This window comes from Scyliorhinus canicula, chromosome 3 (genome assembly GCF_902713615.1).
Source record: "Scyliorhinus canicula chromosome 3, sScyCan1.1, whole genome shotgun sequence".
NCBI lineage: Eukaryota > Metazoa > Chordata > Chondrichthyes > Carcharhiniformes > Scyliorhinidae > Scyliorhinus > Scyliorhinus canicula.
The window spans coordinates 166,465,690-166,487,418 of record NC_052148.1 but is presented as its reverse complement, the minus strand read 5'-3'; the positions used below and the strand labels follow the sequence as shown (position 1 = coordinate 166,487,418).

The 21,729-nt window shown below is 46.1% G+C and overlaps 1 protein-coding gene across 1 annotated transcript in view; it reads right to left on the bottom strand.

The window, feature by feature from the left end:
- Positions 1 to 3,732: 3,732 nt before the first annotated feature.
- Positions 3,733 to 21,729, bottom strand: part of LOC119963080 (ethanolamine-phosphate phospho-lyase-like) — a 53,617-nt gene continuing 35,620 nt past the window's right edge. The window contains exons 9-13 of the mRNA XM_038791657.1: positions 13,443 to 13,597; positions 12,631 to 12,720; positions 11,864 to 11,994; positions 10,142 to 10,236; positions 3,733 to 4,779 (exon numbers count right to left, since the gene is read on the bottom strand). Coding sequence (XP_038647585.1) covers positions 4,591 to 4,779; positions 10,142 to 10,236; positions 11,864 to 11,994; positions 12,631 to 12,720; positions 13,443 to 13,597 — 660 coding nt within the window. The 3' untranslated portion in view covers positions 3,733 to 4,590. The remainder of the gene's footprint in view (positions 4,780 to 10,141; positions 10,237 to 11,863; positions 11,995 to 12,630; positions 12,721 to 13,442; positions 13,598 to 21,729) is intronic.

Sequence of the window (21,729 nt, the reverse complement as noted above, 5' to 3'; positions counted from 1 at the left end):
CCTCCCCCCGCTCCTGCGCGGGAAAAGAAAACACGCCCCCTCCCTCTCACAGCGCGGGAACCCCGCAGAAAGCCCGCGCTTTCGTCCTGCCGGGCCCCGCCTCCTCCAGGGCCACTCCCATTGTCAGTCCCCCCCACCAGCTCCCCGAACACCCCGTTTACCCCTCAGTCCGAACCCGTCCACCCAACTCCTACTTGAAAACCTATTAAAAAAAACCCGTACGACATCACCCCACCCACCCTAAAGCCACCCCACATCTTACCCTAAACCCAACAAATACAAATACAGTATAAATAAATACAGTATTATACAGCATCCCCCATCAGGGGGACCCTCAGTTTGAGTCCAGTTTCTCGGCTTGCACGAAGGCCCACGCCTCCTCCGGGGACTCAAAATAGTGGTGTCGATCCTTATAGGTGACCCACAGACGCGCCGGCTGCAACATTCCAAACTTCACCTTCCGTCTGTGGAGCACCGCCTTCGTCCGGTTAAACCCGGCCCTCCGCCTCGCCACTTCCGCACTCCAGTCCTGGAAGATCCGCACCTCCGTGTTCTCCCATTTGCTGCTCCGCTCCTTCTTGGCCCACCGGAGCACACACTCACAATCCACAAACCGGTGGAACCTCACCAACACCGCCCGCGGCGGCTCGTTCGGCTTGGGCCTCCTAGCCAGAATTCTGTGGGCCCCCTCCAACTCCAGGGGCCCCTGGAAGGACCCAGTCCCCATCAGCGAATTTAGCATCATCACCACATAGGCCGCTAGGTCCGACCCCTCCAGCCCCTCCGTGAGGCCCAGGATCCGTACATTCTTCCTCCTCGACCGGTTGTCCAGCTCCTCGAACCGCTCCTGCCATCTTTTGTGGAGCGCCTCGTGCATCTCCACCTTCCCCACCACGGCCACGACCTCGTCCTCCCTTTCGGCGGCCTGCTGCTGCAGCTCCCGGATCGCAGCCCCCTGGGCTGTCTGGGTCTCCATCAGTTCCCTGTTGGTTACCTTCAGGGACTCCAGCAGCTCCAACTTCAGCTCCTGGAAGCAGCGCAGCAGAATCGTCTGCTGCTCCTGGACCCACTTCCTCAGCTCCTCAAAGCTTTCGCCGACCGCGATTTTGTTTTCCTGCCCCCGATTTTTCCTGGGTGTTTTCGTCGATCTTCTCTCTGCCCCACTCCTGGTCCAGACCATGGGACCGCTGGGGAGACTCCTGGCCTCTTCCCCCGTCGAGATTTGCCTCCTCAGCTCCGTTAGGGGCCCTGAAAAAAGTCCCGAAGTCCGTTAATCGTGGGAGCCGCCGAATGTGCGGCTTAACTGCGCATTGCCGCCACCGGAAGTCCTTTTCCATGAAACTTTATGCATGGAGGAGAGCTTGCGGCACCGGTCGCTATTTTGAGCAGGTGGCCCGATACCGAGGTCTGACGGCTGGCTCTCCCTCCCTGTGACAACGTGAGTCCTTCCCCTCCTCCTCTGTTGACAAGTAGGGACATGCTCCCCACCTCCATGGGAATAACGGGCCGCACCCCCATAGCATGCATGCATGAAGGTGACCCAATGATCCCCCACCGCCGGAGGAAACCCACTCAGACACGGTAGAGAATGTGCAGACTCCACACAGTGACCCAAGCCGGGAATCGAACCAGGGACCCTGGAGCTGTGGAGCAACAGTGCTACCCATTGTGCTACCGTGCTGCCCATTGCTACCGTGCTGCCCATTTTGCACCCTGTGAAGTGTACTGGGATTTTGAGGAAGCCTCTGGCGCTTGTAACAACTGCTACTTTAAACACTCCTTCCTGAGGAAGGAGCAGTGCTCCGAAAGCTAGTGTTTGAAACAAACCTGTTGGACTTTAACCTGGTGTTGTAAGACTTCTTACTATTTTCTAACATATATAGAGAGCATTTATCTACCTTTAACTCAAGGTTTGCTACATTTGAGTTGGAAATCCTAATACTTGTACTACAGTTTCTGAAGAAATTTCATTTGAGCTTTTGAAAAATCAACATATTCCGTTTAAAAACATTCTAATACATATTTCTATACTCTGTATTTCATTTCTCAGCTCATAATCACCAACCAAATTAGCGGGCAGACTCAAAGTCACAATAATCCGTTTAAACTAAATTGTAAAAAATGGAAATGGAGCTTTTCTGCAAACTTGAGTTTCCAATGTCATGATGTTTTTAGTTGAAGAATTGAGCTTCAACTACTGGTTGTTCCATCAAATATAGGCCCCATGGGCGTGATTTAGGGCCTCGCTGCACTTGACTTTGTGTCGAGAGGGGCCTCTCGCATGATTCGCAATGCTTGAGACGTCTCGCGAGATTCAAATGAACCTTGCGAGACGTCGCAATCTGGATCTTGCCCACTAATGAGCCATTAGGCTCACTTAAATATGCATGTGCCGGATTCTCAAAGCATCTGGAACTAGCAGCCTACCCAGCGAGGAAGGGGGGGGAGGGAGGGGGGATCCTCCCAGGCCAATGGCGAAGCCTGAGTGGTTGGGGACAAAGCAGGGTGGGACTCAGGTTCTCCCTCTGGCTCTTGGGCACCTTGGCACTGCCACCCTGGCACTGCCAGTGTGCCCAGATGACACTACCAGGCTGGCAGGAGGACTGCCAAGATGGCAGTCTCAAGGTACTTGGGTACCAGGGTGGCACTGTGAAGGGTCAGGGCCTGAGGGGTGCCATGCCCATGAAAGGGGAGGGGGGGGGGGGAAAGGTGGGTATAAAGGGACCTCGCAAAGTTTGGGGGAGTGAACAATGGGTGAACCCCCATGGGTGGGGGTCTCCCTCAAAAACTCACTTAGAGATCGGGACACCCTTTCAAAGTGGCGGCCCGATCACGGAGGAGCTGGTCTTGACAGTTAGCTCACCTCCCCATTGCTGAAAGAAATTCCAAGTGTGGGCTGGTCCGAGCGAAACTCCCCAAGGCCCAAAACAATGATTCAGTGTGGTTAAACACCGACCTGTGTGGATCTCACCCAAAAAGCCGAAGAGAAACACTGCGCCAAACTCACGTTAAATAACACTTGGAAATTTTTATATTTAAAAAATTAGAAAATATAAATGTTATTTCCGTAATTTAAAAAGTGTTTGCAGGTGCTGTGCCTTCTGATTTGCAGAAACCGACATGGTAGGGAACCAATATTCTGACAGTGGAACAACAGGGCTTGCAAAAAATATTTACTTCAATGAGTCACACAGTTGTCTGAGGGAACACGGCCAATGTTTAAATACATGTTTCCAATAGATTGAACACGTTATTTTAGTAACATGTTATAGTAACAGAAATTCAGTGTGGGAGTCAGGAGGCCCCATATATGAGTCTCTAACCAGCATGGGAAAACTCAGAATTGTACTTTCATGGGCTAATTTGAGGATTATAATGCCTGTTTATTGAAGCTGCTGAGCGAGAACCTTAATGCAGTCATGATGTCATGAGGGTGGAAAGGCTGGGCTGCCTGAGCCTTGCAACCAATTCTCAGAACCTACCACACCAAACCTTGCACGGGAACACATTCCAGCAGTATGTCTAATAGTCCCAAATGGGTGTCTGACGTGGAAAAGCTGGAGAGGCTAGGTTTGTATCGTCTGGAGTTCAGAAGAGCAAGAGGTATCTTGATTGAAACATATAAGATATTGAGGCGACGTGACACGGTGGATGGGGACAGAATGTTTCATCCTTTGGGAGAATCTAGAACTAGTGGCCACTGTTTAAAATTAAGGAGTCATCCATTTTTTTAAAATAACGTTTTATTACGGCATTTGTTATTTTTTAAACAACAATTTTGAATGCAAACATAACACAGTCAATAACACCTCTCCCCCCCACCCCACCAGCCAACAACAATGCCCAGTCAACATTGCTTCCACACACAGTTCTCCAGTCCCCCCTCCTCCTCTCGCTGATGTCCCCCCGCTCCCTCCCTATTGTATCTGCTAACAGCTTAATTTACCCCAAAGGAGTCGATAAATGACTGCCACCTCCGGATGAACCCTATCGTTGATCCCCTCAGTGCGAACTTGATCTTCTCAAGCCTGAGAAACCCAGCCATGTCACCAACCCAGACCCCCGATTCCGGGGTCTTTGAGTCCCTCCACGCCAATAACATCTGTGAAAAGTTATCGAGGCTCGGCAGAAATGTGAATTGAAATGAAAATTAGATCAGGCATGGTATTATTGAATGACCAAAGGCCTAATTCATCTGTTTGAATGTTAGTCTTCACAAAATAGTTCTGTTAAATAAAAATGTTTTTTGAAGAAAAAAATAAAGCCTGCTCAAATTCAAAATATACACCAGGATTTTCCTGGGCGTATGGGGTGGGGAGATAGTTGGGGTTGCTGTCTACCTAATTGGCTGCTCTAACTTTACCCACAGTACACCACCTAAATGGGTTTTGGGTCAAAGAACCCAGAAGGATGCTCAGTAATAGCTAATAGTCAGTGTACAAACATGTTAACATTAAAAAAAAACCTCTTAAAACTGTGGAAAAGCTCAGTCTAAATGGTACATGTGACAAAGTGCTGCAGACCAATTCATATGCAAATGAAAGTGACAATGTACAAGGAGGATCAGATCAAAATAACTGAACATGCAGTTCACGTCCTAATCCTTTTGCATGACACAGCACCATGTTCACTGCGATAGGAACTTTGTTGCTGTCCACAAAGATCTCTGTTGTAATGGTTACTGTTTTCATCTGCAGTCTCCTCACTCTGTAAAGCCTCGGTATTGCGGAGCTCATCTACCCTGCTACTGTTCAGCTCAGAAACGCTGGCTTGTGGAAGCTGTTTTGAAACACAATCAGAAAAATCAAACAACAAACAGGTTTTCTCCCTTCGTACCACACCCATGGCAACAGATATGTTTAACAGTGACATAGAATATTTGCCACACCCTCGACTTTCCTCACTTCTGAATCTCAAGCATTTCTTTGGTCACGTGGTTCGCAGAAATCCATTGGTGTCACGCGGCAGTAGGCAGTCACTTGTCAACTCAACTTGTACAAAGTGAGATATCGCTAAGTAATGAGGCGGCATGGTAGTGGTTAGCACTGCTGCCCCACAGCGCCAGGAACCTTCGTTCAATTCCAGGCTTGGGTGACTGTGAGGTTTGGACATTCTCCCAGTGTCTGTATGGGTTTCCTCCCAGTGCTCTGGTTTCCTCCCATGGTCCAAAGACGTGCAGGTTAGGTGGGGTTATGGAGTTACGGGGATAGGGCGGGGGAGTTGGCCTAGGTTGGTTGCACTTTGAGGGGAAGTGCAGACTCGATGGGCAAAATAGTCTCCTTCTGCACTGTAGGAATTCTACAATTCGAACTGACTCCGGACAGTGAGATATCACCAAGAATTATAACTAACCCAGTGAGATATCACTGAGAATTATAACTGACCAGGCACAGTGAGATATCACTGAGAATTATAACTGACTGGGACAGTGAGATATCACTGAGAATTATAACTGACCCAGTGAGATATCACTGAGAATTATAACTGACCTGGGACAGTGAGACATCACTGAGAATTCTAATTGACCCAGTGAGATATCACTGAGAATTATAACTGACCAGGCACAGTGAGACATCACTGAGAATTATAACTGACCCGGGACAGTGAGATATCACTGAGAATTATAACTGATCAGGCAGAGTGAGATATCACTGAGAATTATAACTGACTGGGACAGTGAGATATCACTGAGAATTATAACTGACCAGACACAGTGAGATATCACTGAGTATTATAACTGACCCAGTGAGATATCACTGAGAATTATAACTGACCCGGGACAGTGAGATATCACTGAGAATTATAACTGACTGGGACAGTGAGATATCACTGAGAATTCTAACTGACCCAGTGAGATATCACTGAGAATTCTAACTGACCCAGTGAGATATCACTGAGAATTATAACTGACCTGGGACAGTGAGACATCACTGAGAATTCTAATTGACCCAGTGAGATATCACTGAGAATTATAACTGACCCAGTGAGATATCACTGAGAATTATAACTGACCAGGCACAGTGAGATATCGCTGAGAATTATAACTGACTGGGACAGTGAGATATCACTGAGAATTATAACTGACCCAGTGAGATATCACTGAGAATTATAACTGACCTGGGACAGTGAGACATCACTGAGAATTCTAATTGACCCAGTGAGATATCACTGAGAATTATAACTGACCCAGTGAGATATCACTGAGAATTATAACTGACCCGGGACAGTGAGATATCACTGAGAATTATAACTGACCCAGTGAGATATCACTGAGAATTATAACTGACCCGGGACAGTGAAATATCGCTGAGAATTATAACTGACTGGGACAGTGAGCTATCACTGAGAATTATAACTGACCCAGTGAGATATCACTGAGAATTATAACTGACTGGGACAGTGAGCTATCACTGAGAATTATAACTGACCCAGTGAGATATCACTGAGAATTATAACTGACCAGGCACAGTGAGATATCGCTGAGAATTATAACTGACCCAGTGAGATATCACTGAGAATTATAACTGACCCGGGACAGTGAGATATCACTGAGAATTATAACTGACTGGGACAGTGACATATCACTGAGAATTATAACTGACCCAGTGAGATATCACTGAGAATTCTAACTGACCCAGTGAGATATCACTGAGAATTATAACTGACCCAGTGAGATATCACTGAGAATTATAACTGACCCGGGACAGTGAGATATCACTGAGAATTATAACTGACTGGGACAGTGAGCTATCACTGAGAATTATAACTGACCAGGCACAGTGAGATATCACTGAGAATTATAACTGACCCAGTGAGATATCACTGAGAATTATAACTGACCCAGTGAGATATCACTGAGAATTATAACTGACCGAGCACAGTGAGATATCACTGAGAATTATAACTGACCCAGTGAGATATCACTGAGAATTATAACTGACCCAGTGAGATATCACTGAGAATTATAACTGACCCAGTGAGATATCACTGAGAATTATAACTGACTGGGACAGTGAGGTATCACTGAGAATTATAACTGACTGGGAAAGTGAGATATCACTGAGAATTATAACTGACCCAGTGAGATATCACTGAGAATTATAACTGACCCAGTGAGATATCACTGAGAATTATAACTGACTGGGACAGTGAGATATCACTGAGAATTATAACTGACTGGGACAGTGAGATATCACTGAGAATTATAACTGACCCAGTGAGATATCACTGAGAATTATAACTGACCCAGTGAGATATCACTGAGAATTATAACTGACCAGGCACAGTGAGATATCGCTGAGAATTATAACTGACCCGGGACAGTGAGATATCACTGAGAATTATAACTGACCCAATGAGATATCACTGAGAATTATAACTGACCAGGCACAGTGAGATATCACTGAGAATTATAACTGGTCCAGTGAGATATCACTGAGAATTATAACTGACCAGGCACAGTGAGATATCACTGAGAATTATAACTGACCCAGTGAGATATCACTGAGAATTATAACTGACCGGGCACAGTGAAATATCACTGAGAATTACAACTAACCCAGTGAGATATCACTGAGAATTACAACTGACCCAGTGAGATATCACCAAGAATTATAACTGACCCAGTGAGATGTCACTGAGAATTATAACTGACCGGGCACAGTGAGATATCACTGAGAATTATAACTGACCGGGCACAGTGAGATATCACTGAGAATTACAACTAACCCAGTGAGATATCACTGAGAATTACAACTGACCCAGTGAGATATCACAAAGAAATATAACTGACCCATGTGAGATATCACTGAGAATTATAACTGACTGGGACAGTGAGATATCACTGAGAATTATAACTGGCTGGGACAGTGAGATATCACTGAGAATTATAACTGACTGGGACAGTGAGATATCACTGAGAATTATAACTGACCCAGTGAGATATCACTGAGAATTATATCTGACTGGGACAGTGAGATATCACTGAGAATTATAACTGACTGGGACAGTGAGATATCACTGAGAATTATAACTGACTGGGACAGTGAGATATCACTGAGAATTATAACTGACTGGGACAGTGAGATATCACTGAGAATTATAACTGACCCAGTGAGATATCACTGAGAATTATAACTGATCCGAGACAGCGAGATATCACCAAGAATTATAACTGACCCAGTGAGACATCACTGAGAATTATAACTGACCAGGCACAGTGAGATATCACTGAGAATTATAACTGACCCAGTGAGATATCACTGAGAATTATAACTGACCCAGTGAGATATCACTGAGAATTATAACTGACCGGGCACGGTGAGATATCACTGAGAATTATAACTGACTGGGACAGTGAGATATCACTGAGAATTATAACTGACCCAGTGAGATATCACTGAGAATTATAACTGACCGGGCAACTGACCAGGCACAGAGAGATATCACTGAGAATTATAACTGACCCAGTGAGATATCACTGAGAATTATAACTGACCCAGTGAGATATCACTGAGAATTATAACTGATCCAGTGAGATATCACTGAGAATTATAACTGACCTGGGACAGTGAGATATCACTGAGAATTATAACTGACTGGGACAGCGAGATATCACTGAGAATTATAACTGACCCAGTGAGATATCACTGAGAATTATAACTGACTGGGACAGTGACATATCACTGAGAATTATAACTGACTGTGACAGTGAGATATCACTGAGAATTATAACTGACCCAGTGAGATATCACTGAGAATTATAACTGACCCGGGACAGTGAGATATCACTGAGAATTATAACTGACTGGGACAGTGAGATATCACTGAGAATTATAACTGGCCCAGTGAGATATCACTGAGAAATATAACTGACGTGGGACAGTGAGATATCACTGAGAATTATAACTGATCCGAGACAGCGAGATATCACTGAGAATTATAACTGACCCAGTGAGATATCACTGAGAATTATAACTGACCTGGGACAGTAAGATATCACTGAGAATTATAACTGACCTGGGATAGTGAGATATCACTGAGAATTATAACTGACCCAGTGAGATATCACTGAGAATTATAACTGACTGGGACAGTGAGATATCACTGAGAATTATAACTGACCCAGTGAGATATCACTGAGAATTATAACTGACCCGAGACAGCGAGATATCACTGAGAATTATAACTGACCCAGTGAGATATCACTGAGAATTATAACTGACCGGGCACAGTGAGATATCACTGAGAATTATAACTGACCTGGGACAGTGAGATATCACTGAGAATTATAACTGACCTGGGATAGTGAGATATCACTGAGAATTATAACTGACCGGGAAATTAGTCTGGTGTTCCCTCACCCCTTATCCTCAAACACACATTGTTAATTTAGAGTAGCCAATTATTTTTTTTCCCATTTAAGAGCAATTTAGCGTGGCCAATCCACCGAGCCTGCACATCTTTGGGTTGTGGGGGTGAAACCCACACAGACACGGGGAGAATGTGCAAACTCCACACGGACAGTGACCTGGGGCCGGGATCGAACCTGGGACCTCGGTGCCGTGAGGCAGCAGTGCTAACCACTGTGCTGCCGTGCTGCCCCCCCAAATACATATTGTTGCAGGGGTTGATGGGTGTTTGTAACTGCTGGTGACAGGCGTTGATCGAATCTAAAAAGATGCAGCTGATTGACCCTTTCCAATCGCAGAGGTGTTGAAGCCAATTTTAGTTCCCTCACCGGTGGCCCGGCTAATGTCACAAAACAATGATTGAACTTAGAAGGCTCTTGGTTTCCAATGGCTCAGTACCAGGCCACATGATCTACAATACCCATGATTGGATTTAATTTCCCCTGCGCACTAAATTTAGCGCAACACATATATTTCTGCTAAATTCTTAACCGTGTTAAGACTTTCAGACCTTGTGATTGGGATAATCCAAGCAGCGAACCATATCCATATGCGGAATGCTTGGGAATTAAACTTCACTTGGCTCATGTGGTTGTGTTTTGTTTGTTCGAAGCAAGATTGAAAGTGATTCACCTGGACCCAGTCATATCTAATGCTATCCTTGTCCTTAAATTCACAATGAATGTGAATACTCAGGAAGCTTTTCTTAATGAGAATAAGAACTTGCATGCCTTTCGTTTGCTGCCACTGTGTGTCAAGGGTAATCCATTTGCTACGGACTTCGACTCCTCATTTGGAACTCCCACTCTGGTTCCTTTTTCAAGATCTAGAGGTGTAAATAAAAAGATGGCAAGAAAAAGATTGATAATTTACAAAAGGTGTCAAAAAAGGACAATAGCAAAATTGTGCCCGGTATTTCCTGGTACCTAGCCAAACCATGTTTTAGCACGTTTTACTGGCAGGCAATCCTCCCTTGCCTAATGGCGGCACAGTAGCACAGCGCCAGGAACCAGAGTTCGATTCCTGGCATGGGTCACTGTCTGTGTGGGTTTCTTACAGGTGCTCCGGTTTCCTCCCAGAAGTCCCGAAAGAGTGCTTATCAGGTTAATTGGACATTTTGAATTCTCCCTCAATGTACCCGAATAGGTGCTGGAATGTGGCGACAAGGACATTTTCACAGTAACTTAATTGCAGTTTTAATGTAAGCCTATTTGGGACACTAATAAAAATTATTACTACTCGCAGAAATAACCTCTCAGTTTTATTGAAATAACGAGGTGATTGAATTCCACCAGTCTCTTTCAGATCTCCCCGAATGCTACGTTTTTCCAATGCAGGGGGTTTCAGCTCACCAAGTCCTCCTCTGAACATCTTCCAGGCCCACCAGAACCACACCAAGTGGAGACCAAATCTGGTCATGGTTGGCTGGACTTTACCAACCCTTTAATAAGGGGCTGGGGGCTGGGAGGAGGGAGGGCTGGTAGAGCAGAAATTAAATAAATGAAACTGCTCTGCCTCAATAATGTGTCTTAAACCCAATGTCACACATCACCACAGTGCGGCCCCACACAAACCATTCTTCTGCCTCTGAGTGAGGCTCCTAGTTCAGTATTTCATTGGGTCCACACCCAGAAGGGGTTGAATTGGGACTGCCCAATCTCATTTTACAATGGGTACTTACGGTCCAAAATGGGAGATTTGCATCCCATTTGTACTAGAGGTAGATCCAGATGTCAGATTATACTTGCCGGCATTTTAACCTCATTAAATCACCCAGTCCTTTCTTGGTTATGTTTTCAAAATACAGAAATATTTATGGCCAAGGGTTTTGTGAGCACGTGAAACCCTCCTCAAAAATAAAATGTGTGCACCTGTCATCATGTGGAAAAGGGTGAAAAAGGGTTGGCAGACACTGCTCAAGGACGGGCAGCCATCATTAATAGGGAGAAGGGTGAACTGAGTTATTAGCTCAATGGGAAGTGGCAGATGTGAGCTGGAACAGAGAGCATCATACTGGAATAAGAATTCTACCTCTTTGGAAAACCTATTATTACATAATACAATGAACTGGACATCAATCTGGGTTTATTCTCCTGATAATAATGGAACAAGGAAATGTTACTCCTAAAAAATGGGATCAAAACCAGTAGGAGTAGTTTTCAAAATATTCCCTGAGCAAGTTTCCCTCCCTTCAAGGATACATCAGGGTGGGTGGAAACGGTCAGTAGTTGATGTGCCCCTCTATAGTGTACTGGTTACGGTACTGGGCAGGATGTTTCAGCCCTTCCCACTTCAGAATCTCCCAGTCCCACCAAAGGCGAACCCCGCGGTGGGTTCACTGGTGGTGGGATGGGCGAGCCACATAAATCGATGTAGACATCAGCAGGGCAGGAAGATCCCACTGGCGGCAAATGGCAAGCCGCTTCCGGATATTTTCCTATCGTACAGCATACCTGTGAGAATTCCGTCTATTTTCTCCACCGCAAACTTGGCATTCTCCATACTAAAACACATTGGTGGTTTAAATTTCAGTACGTTTCGATGGGGCCCATCAGCACTCAACAATATATTTTGTTCCTTGAGTCTGTGGGAATGTTAAAAAAAAGGCTTTACTACATTGAATAGGGGGCAAATTTCTCCCTGTAGCGTTGCTTCCAGCAATAATAGCCTTGCCCCTTGCAAAACCTTCAATCTTGGACATACCATTCTCTCTTGTACATCCAATTTCATTCCCTCAAATTGAAGGAATGGATCTGGTGCATAACGGATGTAGCCTCTGAACAACCCCCCCCCTCGAAACCTCCCCCCCAACCTTGGCACAACCAGTGGGTTACAGTGGGACACCCTTTTGGTATCTGAAGCTTGTCGGCGTAACCAAAAAGGAGAGTAGATCCTGATTTTGGTTTGGGCCTCATATCAGCATAACTGGACAAGTGGAGCAATTGCTCTGTTAATGTGGCTCCCACAGAACCTCCATGACCCTCACGGGTTGTCTGGCTAACAACATTCTGGATTGATAGCCAGGGTATGAATTTGTTCATCCATGCTGACTGAAATCTGAAACAAGAATCTATCATTCAAATGCTCACTGATATTTTGTGCCTTTCAACCTATTGCCTCTTTTACTTTGCATATCCAGGCCTTGTGACTTTGTTACCTCTGTTCTTTCAAATAAATCTTACAACAGAAAAAAGGTTTTGGATGCCTTCTCACTCTTTACCTGTAAATTATATATTGTGCTTCTGCCATTGCTGGAGTTCTCTTTTCACGATCTTTAACCAGGTCAACTCCAATAAACAATCCTACACCTCTGCAGTGAGAGAAATATTATGCTTATTAAAAAAACCCAGAATGTTTAACCTCAAAAACAGATCTGTCATTTATAGTCTTTGGGAAATATGCAGAATGGTGCAGTGAGTGGAAGCAATGTCTGAAGACAGTAAGATAATGATGATTGTTGGACGTTGATCACCACAGATCCAGGATATCGTTGTAGAAATTTCTCAGGGCATTCTAGGCATAGGCAGCTTCAGCTGCCTCACTGAGCTTCCCTCAGTTTGAAAGCCAGGATTGGTTGCTGTACAAGATTGATTCTGATTTTCAGATCCATTCACAACTTCGCTGGTGAAGCAGTCTATGGCAGCCCACAACAGGCTAACATCCAGACGTATTAGCCGATCTAAAATTTAAAATTGAGGTAAAATCTGAGGTAAAATATTTTAATAAGTCAGCCTCCTCCTGACGGTTGGTTGTCTCTCCCCATCTCTGTCCAGTTAAAACTGAAAGTGAGTGGGACTGAGGCAGGATGGGATTTTAAAAACATTTTAGCATTGCACCTCACTCAAACTCATTTATTCTTGTGGCCGTGGGGTGGTGTTTCTGTGCAACTATGTGAAGAACTCTGCCATCAGTCCCTGGCTGGATTACGATAAAATTGTACCACAGCAAATGTTGTTTCACTTCTTATTTAGATTATTTACAGTTTAGATTCACTGTCATACTGCTAACAATCTCGATTGGTAAAAACATTACCTGATATCCCCAATAAGCTGATGTTTGGCTTGCAGTTCCTTCAGTAAGTCGATCAGATAATTTCCTACTTTGCTTGCATTACCACAGAGATCCTCCTTCTCGATGATGTTCAGGACTGCCAGGCCAATAGCGCACGAGACTGGGTTACCTCCAAACTGAGATAGGTACAGGAAGGTTAGGTTGTAGAACACCCCCCTCTCAAAATCAAAATGAAACTTGAAATGTGCAAAAGCTTTATCAAAAAATTGACGTTAATAAATGCAAGTGACATTTCTCACAAATTTACTGCCATTCCCATAAAGAAGATATTTTAACAGTACAAGTACCAGTCATAGCAAAAGCAACAAAAATGTAGCTAACTGCTGGATTGCCATGCTCAGCTTCTTTTTTATATTATTCTTTCCCAGGTGGTGGTCATCGCTTGCTAGGCCAGTACCTGTTGCCCATCCCTAATTGCCCTTCAGAAGGTTGATGGTGAGCCACCATATTGAACTGCTGCAGTCCACATGCTGCAGGTACACCCACAGTGCTATGAGGAAGGGCGTTACAGAATTTTGACCCAGTGATAATGAAGGAACATTGATGCAGTTCCATGTCAGGATAGTGAGGACTTGGAGGGGAACTTGCAGTTGGTGGCGTTCCCATGCATCACCTACCAGTGTCCTTTGAGGTGGTAGAGATCCCTGATTTGGAAAGGGTCGTTCAAAGAAGCCTTAGTGATTTGCTGCAGTGTATCTTGCAGATGGCACACACTGCTACTACTGTCCTTTGGTGTTTGAAGGAGAGAATGTCGAAAGTGGTGTTAAGCGGGTTGCTTTGTCCTGGATGGTGTTGAGCTTCTTGAATGTTCCTGGAGCTGCACTCATCCAGACAAGTGGAGAGAATTACATCACACTGCTGACTTGTGCCTTGTAGATGGCGGACAGCCTTTGGGGAGTCAACAGGTGAGTTACTTGCCGCAGATTTCCCAGCCTCTGACCTGTTAGAACCACAGAATTCCTACAGCCCAGGAGGAGGCCATTCGGCTCATTGTGTCTGCACTGGCCCTCTGATAGAGCACCCTACCTATGCCCACGCTACCTCCCTATCCCATTAATCCCGTAATCCCAACTAACCTCATTTTAGGACACTAAGGGGTAATTTAGCATGGCCAATCCACCTAACCTGCACATCTTTGGACTGTTCTTGTAGCCACAGTATTTATATGGCTAGTCCAGTTCAGTTCCTGGTCAATGGTAAACCCCAGGATGTTAATAGAGGGGGATTCATTGAATATCAAGGGGCAATGGTTAGGTTCTCCCTTGTTGGGAGATGTTGTGTGGGGAAAATATTATTTGCTACTTATCAGACTAAGCTTGAATATTGTCCAGGTCTTGCTGCATATGGACATAAGCTGCTTCAGCATTGAAGAACCACGAATGGTGTTGAATATTATGTACTTATCAGTCTACATCCCACTCTGACCTATGATGGAGAAAAAAATCAGTGATGAAGCAGCTGAAGATTGTTGGGCCTAGGACACTACTTTGCATGTAGTGATGTCCCGGCACGGAGATGATTGGCTTAAAATAATCACAACCATTTTCCTTTCTGCTGGGCATGACTCCAAACTGTGGAAAGTTTCCCCCCAAATCCCATGAAGCCCAGTTTTACCAGGGCTCCTTGATACGGCAGCACGGTAGCACATTTTGCTAGCACAGCGGCTTCACAGCGCCAGAATCCCAGGTTCGATTCCCTGCTGGGTCATTGTCCATGCGGAGTCTGCACGTTCTCCCCGTGTCTGCATGGGTTTCCTCCGGGTGCTCCGGTTTCCTCCCACAGTCCAAAGATGTGCAGGTTAGGTGGATTGGCCATGCTAAATTGCCCTTAGTGTCCAAAAAAGGTTAGGAGGGGTTATTGGGTTACGGGGATAGGGTTGAAGTGAGGGCTTAAGTGGGTCGGTGCAGACTCGATGGGCCGAATGGCCCCCTTCTGCACTGTATGTTCTATGTATCTATGATGCTACATTTGGTCAAATGTTGCCTTTGGGAATTCTCCCATTTTGTGACTAAAATGCAGCGACGTGCAGCTGTGGAAGCACCTGTCCCCCTAGCCAGAACAGTGGGATCCTGCACCAGATTCAGCACTTGGAACCGCATTATGTGCAGGCAAGTTCCCCTTGACTCTCCTGGTGGACTGACCGATTCATCTGTCCACCTGCCCTCAGCTGACCGGTTTGAAGGATCTGGCGCCATATTTAAAGGGCAAGTCCAACACACTCACGTCACTCTCTCCAGCTCAGCAGAGGCAACAAGCTAGTATCTTGAGCAATCCAATGGTCTGCTCTATGAGAGTGTGTGTGGGCAGCACGGTAGCACAAGTGGCTAGCACTGTGGCTTCACAGCGCCAGGGTCCCAGGTTCGATTCCACGCTGGGTCACTGTCTGTGCAGAGTCTGTATGTTCTCCCCGTGTCTGCGTGGGTTTCTTCCGGTTTCCTCCCACAGTCCAAAGATGTGCAGGTTTGGTGGATTGGCCATGCTAAATTGTTCTTAAGTGTCCAAAAAGGTTGGGAGGGGTTATTGGATAGGGTGGAAGTGAGGGCTTAAGTGGGGCGGTGCAGACTCAATGGGCTGAATGACCTCCTTCTGTACTGTATGTTCTACGTTCTAAGGGCTGTGTTAAAGTCAGCAAAACTATTTCTGTGTGAGGTGTGAGCAACGTTGTACCTTTTTTGAGCTGGAGTCGGGGAGCACCGTCCCAGGGTTATGACCCAGTGTTTAAGTGGGTAGCTTCTATACCCCAGCAACAATCTCTGCAGATTTTTTGGCACTTCAGGCACCTTAGAGCAAATCATAGAATCCATGCAGTGCAGAAGGAGACCAATCGCCCTATTGAGTCGGGACTGACCTTGCGAAAGGGTATCCCACCCAGGCCGAATCCCCCGCTCCATCCCCATGACCCCACTCAGCCTTTGGACACTTAGGGGCAATTTAGCATAATCAATCATCCTGACCTGCACATCTTTGGACTGTGGGAGGAAACCAGAGCACCGGGAGGAAATCTATGCCGACACAGGAAGAATGTGCAAACACCACACAGTCACCCAATATCAGAATTGAACCCGGGTCCCTGGCTCTGTGAGGCAGCAGTGCTCACCACTGAGCTACTGAGGATGTGGGCATCATGGGAACTCTCAGAGACCGTGCACCTAAATGCAGAATATGTTTTAAATGGCCGCACACCAACTGCATATTGACGGAATGGAAGTCCTTGCGGTTTGATGAGCGTCAGGGCCTGCTGTCAGGCAGCCCGTACAGCCACATGGATGCTGTCTATTGCTCTCTGCACCCTGGGGAACCCAGAGATAGCTGTGAAGCCTGTGAATCTCGGATCATGGCTACCCTTGTCGGGAGTAAAGTTCACATCATAATGGGCCTTCATGTAAAGGGCATTTGCTCACATCCTGAGTGCATCAATGTGTTGCTGACTGTAAAATACCACACAAGACGCCAGCTGCTCCCTGGAATGACCACGGGGCAAACAAATTGAGCGGTATCATCACCTTCAGGGCCAGTGGCACGGGGAAGGCTCCGAACCCACATGGTGTCAAGTCTTCTCAGGGCAAGTGGCATGTGTGGGAATGAAATCTCTGAACAATTGCAGCCTTGCCCTGCACAGCCTCTCACTCCTGTGTAAAATGGAGATTTGTGGACAATAGACCCCTGGTGTTCCTCGTCATCTCTGAAGTCTGGATCTCTGCTTCTCAGCCTCCTGTTGATGCTCACATTCTCCCTCTCCTTGTCCCACATGCAGTACTTCCTGCTGGAGCTGTGCGTGCAGCTGCCATTCCCTCCTTCACCTTGAATGAGAATTCATAGGAAAGGTCCCTGCCTTTGGTAAAGGCTGATTAAAACAAAAGTGTCAATGACAGAGCCAAGGGAGAAGAGCAGCTAAGCTGTGGCAATTTAGATTGCATTGTTCCTTATTATGAGCCCCCCCCCCCCCCCCCCCCGCCGCCGCCCCGCCCCGCGCCCAACACCTGCGATGTGCCCGTGTGTGACACTTTACCCCCCCTGGGACTCTAGCACACACAGAGGTGTGGAGAGTTCACAGCCGTTACACCTGGAGCCCTGTGGAATGTGAGATCTTGAGAATGATCTCATCGAACCAATTTGGCTCTGCACTCCACTTATTGACGGTGTAACTATGACAACCGTAACACAGCACTGCAGCCCGGATCTGTTTTGGCATGAACACTAATATACTACACTAATACACACACAACCCGTAATCTGCAGTCTGCATGCATCTCCTAATGCAACTCCTAAATTACCCTCTTATGGACTGACCTCATTAACACTACACCCATGTATGCTTCATCTGTGCCAATGCTTATGTAGTTACATTGTATATATGGTGTTGCCCTATTATGTATTCTCATGTATTTTCTTGAATTCTGTTTAATTCCCTTTTCTTCCCATGTACTGAATGATCTGTTGAGCTGCTTGCAGAAAAATACTTTTCACTGTACCTCGGTACACGTGACAATAAACAAATCCAATCCAATCTCCTTCTAGTAATACATGTGCTATCCCTTAGACCCCCTGGTTTGTCTGAATGTCATGCAACCTTGTCAGAGTCCGGTGTCCCTCCCCACGGTCTTCTCTCTGCCTTCCATTGTTAATCCTCTTCATCCACCTCCTTGCCCCTCTATCTGCCATTGTGAGCCCTTGCCTTTTCCCCACCCTCATCCTTGCTGTGCCCTCCTTCCACATTGCCTCTCCCTTGCTCCCTTGTCTTTGCCCTCACTTCACAAACCCCCTCAAACTTTGGGTCTTTGCTGAGGTGGCTGCATTGTCTCACATCACAGTGCTGTCTAGGCAGACACTGGCGTGTGACATTGGAGGGGGGATAGGGGAGGGGGGATGGGGGCGGAGAGTTTAGGAGACTCCTGTACTCCCCAACCTCGGTTGCAGTACCGATCAGAGTTGGTGACACGGGAGGGTCCATGGGTCCAGCAGCATGGTGCTGTCCATAAAGTCCAGCTCAGCATGGAGGCGGAGGCAGGAACCTGGCCGGGTGGTGCACAGAGCATCAGATGTAGCACAGCTCTATGGTTGGTAGGCTTTGCTTGTTGGCACTCACCTCAAAGCCTCTGGCAAACTTAGGGCTGTCTTGTGTCTGCCAGCCTTTTATCAATTGAGTTTGGCGCGGATGTCAGTTCCCACTAGTGTGACGCGAGATTGGAAGTCTGACAGGATTCCAGTAGCCAGCTGTTTTAATGAGCATTCATGAAATGCAAATGGTCTTTGCGCCACCCGCCAGAGAGAGAATTGTAACGTGATTTTACGCCAGTGGGTTTCTGACTTCTTGGCACACATCAAATTCAGCGCAGCACCCGCCACCAAACTCGCCGCAGGACGTTCAGAAGAATGCTGCCCTTAATGTCAAGGGCAGTTATTCTCACCTCACCTCTCCAGTCCATGCATGAACCAAGGCTGTAATATGTTCTGGTGCTGAATGCTCTGGCTGGAAATGAATCAAGCATCAGGGAGAAGCTTGTTCAAGTTAGTGCCTCTTGATAGCACTGTCGACGACACCTTCCATCACATTGCTGATGGTGACGAGTAGGCTCATGGGGCAGTATTTGACTGGGTTGGATTGGTCCTACGTTTTGCAGTCAAGACATACTTAAGTAATTTTCTACATTGCCAGATCGTTGCCAGTGTTGTAGCTGTACTCGAACAGCTTGGCAGAGTGTCTGGCTAGTTCTAGATCAAAAACATTCAGCATTACAGCCAGGGTGTTGTCAGGGCCTTTGCAGTATCCAGTGCCTTCAGCCATTTCTAGATAGCGAGTGAATCGAATTGGCTGAAGATTGGCATCAGTGATGCTGAGGATCATGGGAAGAGGTCAAGATGGATTATCCACCCCACACCTCTGGATGAAGATAGTTGCAAATGTTTCAGTCTTTTACCCAGAATCCTGGGCTTCCCCATCATTGAGGATGGAAATATTTGTGGCGCTCCTCCAGTTATCTGTTTATTGTGCATCACTATTTGCGGCTGAATGAGGCAGGGCTGTAGAACGTATATCTCATACGTTGGTTGTGGGATTATTTAGTTCTGCGTATTGCTTACTGCTTCTGTTGCTTGGCACCCAAGTAGTCCTGTGTTGTAGCTTCACCAAATTTTCACCCAGTGTTGTATGTGCATGCCCTCCTGAATTCTTTATTGAACCCAGTTTGATGTTAATGGTAAGTGATTATGCTGAGCTATGAGGTTACAGATTGCTGCCGATGGCCCACAGCGCCTCATTGAATGCTCAGTTTTGAGTTGCTAGATCTTTTCAAAATATACCCCATCTAGCACAGTGACAATGCCACACAAACATAGAGGGTATCGGAACTTTGTCTCTACAAAGACTGTGCGATGATCACTCCTACTGACGCTGTCATGCACAGATGCACCTGGGGCAGGTACATTGGTGAGTAAAAGGTCAAGTAGATTTTCCCCTCTTGTTGCTTTCCTCACCACCTGCTGTAGACCCAGTCCAGTGGCTATGTCCTTTGGTCTTCCTGAGCTATTCTTGGTGATGGACATTGAAGTCTGAACCCAGGGTATATTTTGTGTCCTTTTCACCCTTAGTGCTTCCTCCAAGTGGTGTTTAACATGGAGGAGTCGTGATCAATATGTTTGAGGGGTGAAAGGGTGTGGGCAGGTTGCAGCAGTAGGTGGTAATAGTCGGAAGGTTTCCTTGCTTATGTTTGACCTGATACCATGACACTCCATGGAGCCCAGAGTTGATGTTAAGGATTCTCTGGTGCAACTCTCTCTCGACAGTATACCACTGTGATGCCACCTCTGGTGAGTTAGTTCTGCTGGCAGGATAGGACATACTCCAGGATGGTGATGATGTGTTGGGAAATGACTGGAAGGTGTGATTCCATGAGTATGGCTATATCAGGCTGTTGCTTGACTAGTCTGTGAAATAGCTCTCCGAATTTTCACAGAAGCCCCCAGAGAGTAGTAAGGAGGGCTTTGCAGAGTTGACGGTACCTCGGTGGATGCTGGGTAATCCGACTGGTTTCATTCCATGTTAACTTTTCTCTGGGCAGCAAGGTGGCACAGTGGTTAGCACTACTGCTTCATGGCACCGAGGTCCCAGGTTCGATCCCGGCCCTCGGTCACTGTCCGTGTGAAGTTTGCACATTCCCCCTGTGTTTGCGTGGGTTTCGCCCCCACAACCCAAAGATGTGCAGGGTAGGTGGATTGGCCACACTAAATTGGCCCTTAATTGGAAAAAATGAATTGGGTACTCTAAATTTAAAAAAAAAAGACATTTCTCTGGTACTTTGATATGACGGAATGGTTTACTAGGCCATTTCAGCAGGCAACCACATTGCTGTGGGACTGGAGTCACTTGCAGGCCAGACCTGTTAAGGACGGCAAATTTCCTTCCCTAAAGCTCGTTAGTGAACCAGATTTTAAAAAAAATGACAAGCGACAATGGTTTCATGGCCACCATAACTGGGACTAGCTTTTATTTCCAGATTTATTAATTAAATTTAAATTCTAGCAGCTGAGATTTGAACTCATGACCCAGATCATTAGCCTAGGCCTCTGGATTGCTAGTTATGTATTCAAGTAACACTATTGGCTGGTGACATGTCATGTGACATGCAGTGATGTCAGCAGAAGAGAAAACTGATGATGAAGATTTAGGGCCGGAGAAAATGACTGATGAGGGTTTGGGCTGGAAACAATGAATCATCCAGAGTTTGTGCCAAGTAAAAGAAAATAGTTCAGACCATGGGAAGCTGTCGATGATTCAACCAATAGATTACGACAGCTGCTAGTGCAAATAGGGTTTCAAAACACAAATCAGGACGCAACTGTGAGTGCTGGGGCATATCTTTTAAACAAAAGAATCAAAGTTTCAGGCATTCTTACTGCTTGTAATGGGTAGAAGCTGCAGAGCGCATGTAGCTTTGTAAACAGGCTGCGGGAATGGGAACTTAGAAGGCTGCAGACTCTGCAATCTATTGCTGGGGATCCGATAATTCAGACAAGGGAATAATTAGTGTGCTTGGAGATTACTTGCTTTCAGGAAATGAACAGAAGGGCGAAAGGCTGAAGAAGCATAGATCAGGGAACCGGGATCAAAAAAAATGTCGGGGAAAATGCGGGGCCATGAACATGTCTGATGAGGATTATGAGACATGGAATTCTTGCAAGGAGAGATTCCAATTGTATCTTGTAGCAAATCAGACACTGGAGAACCTGCATGCCACGACTTTTCTCATTG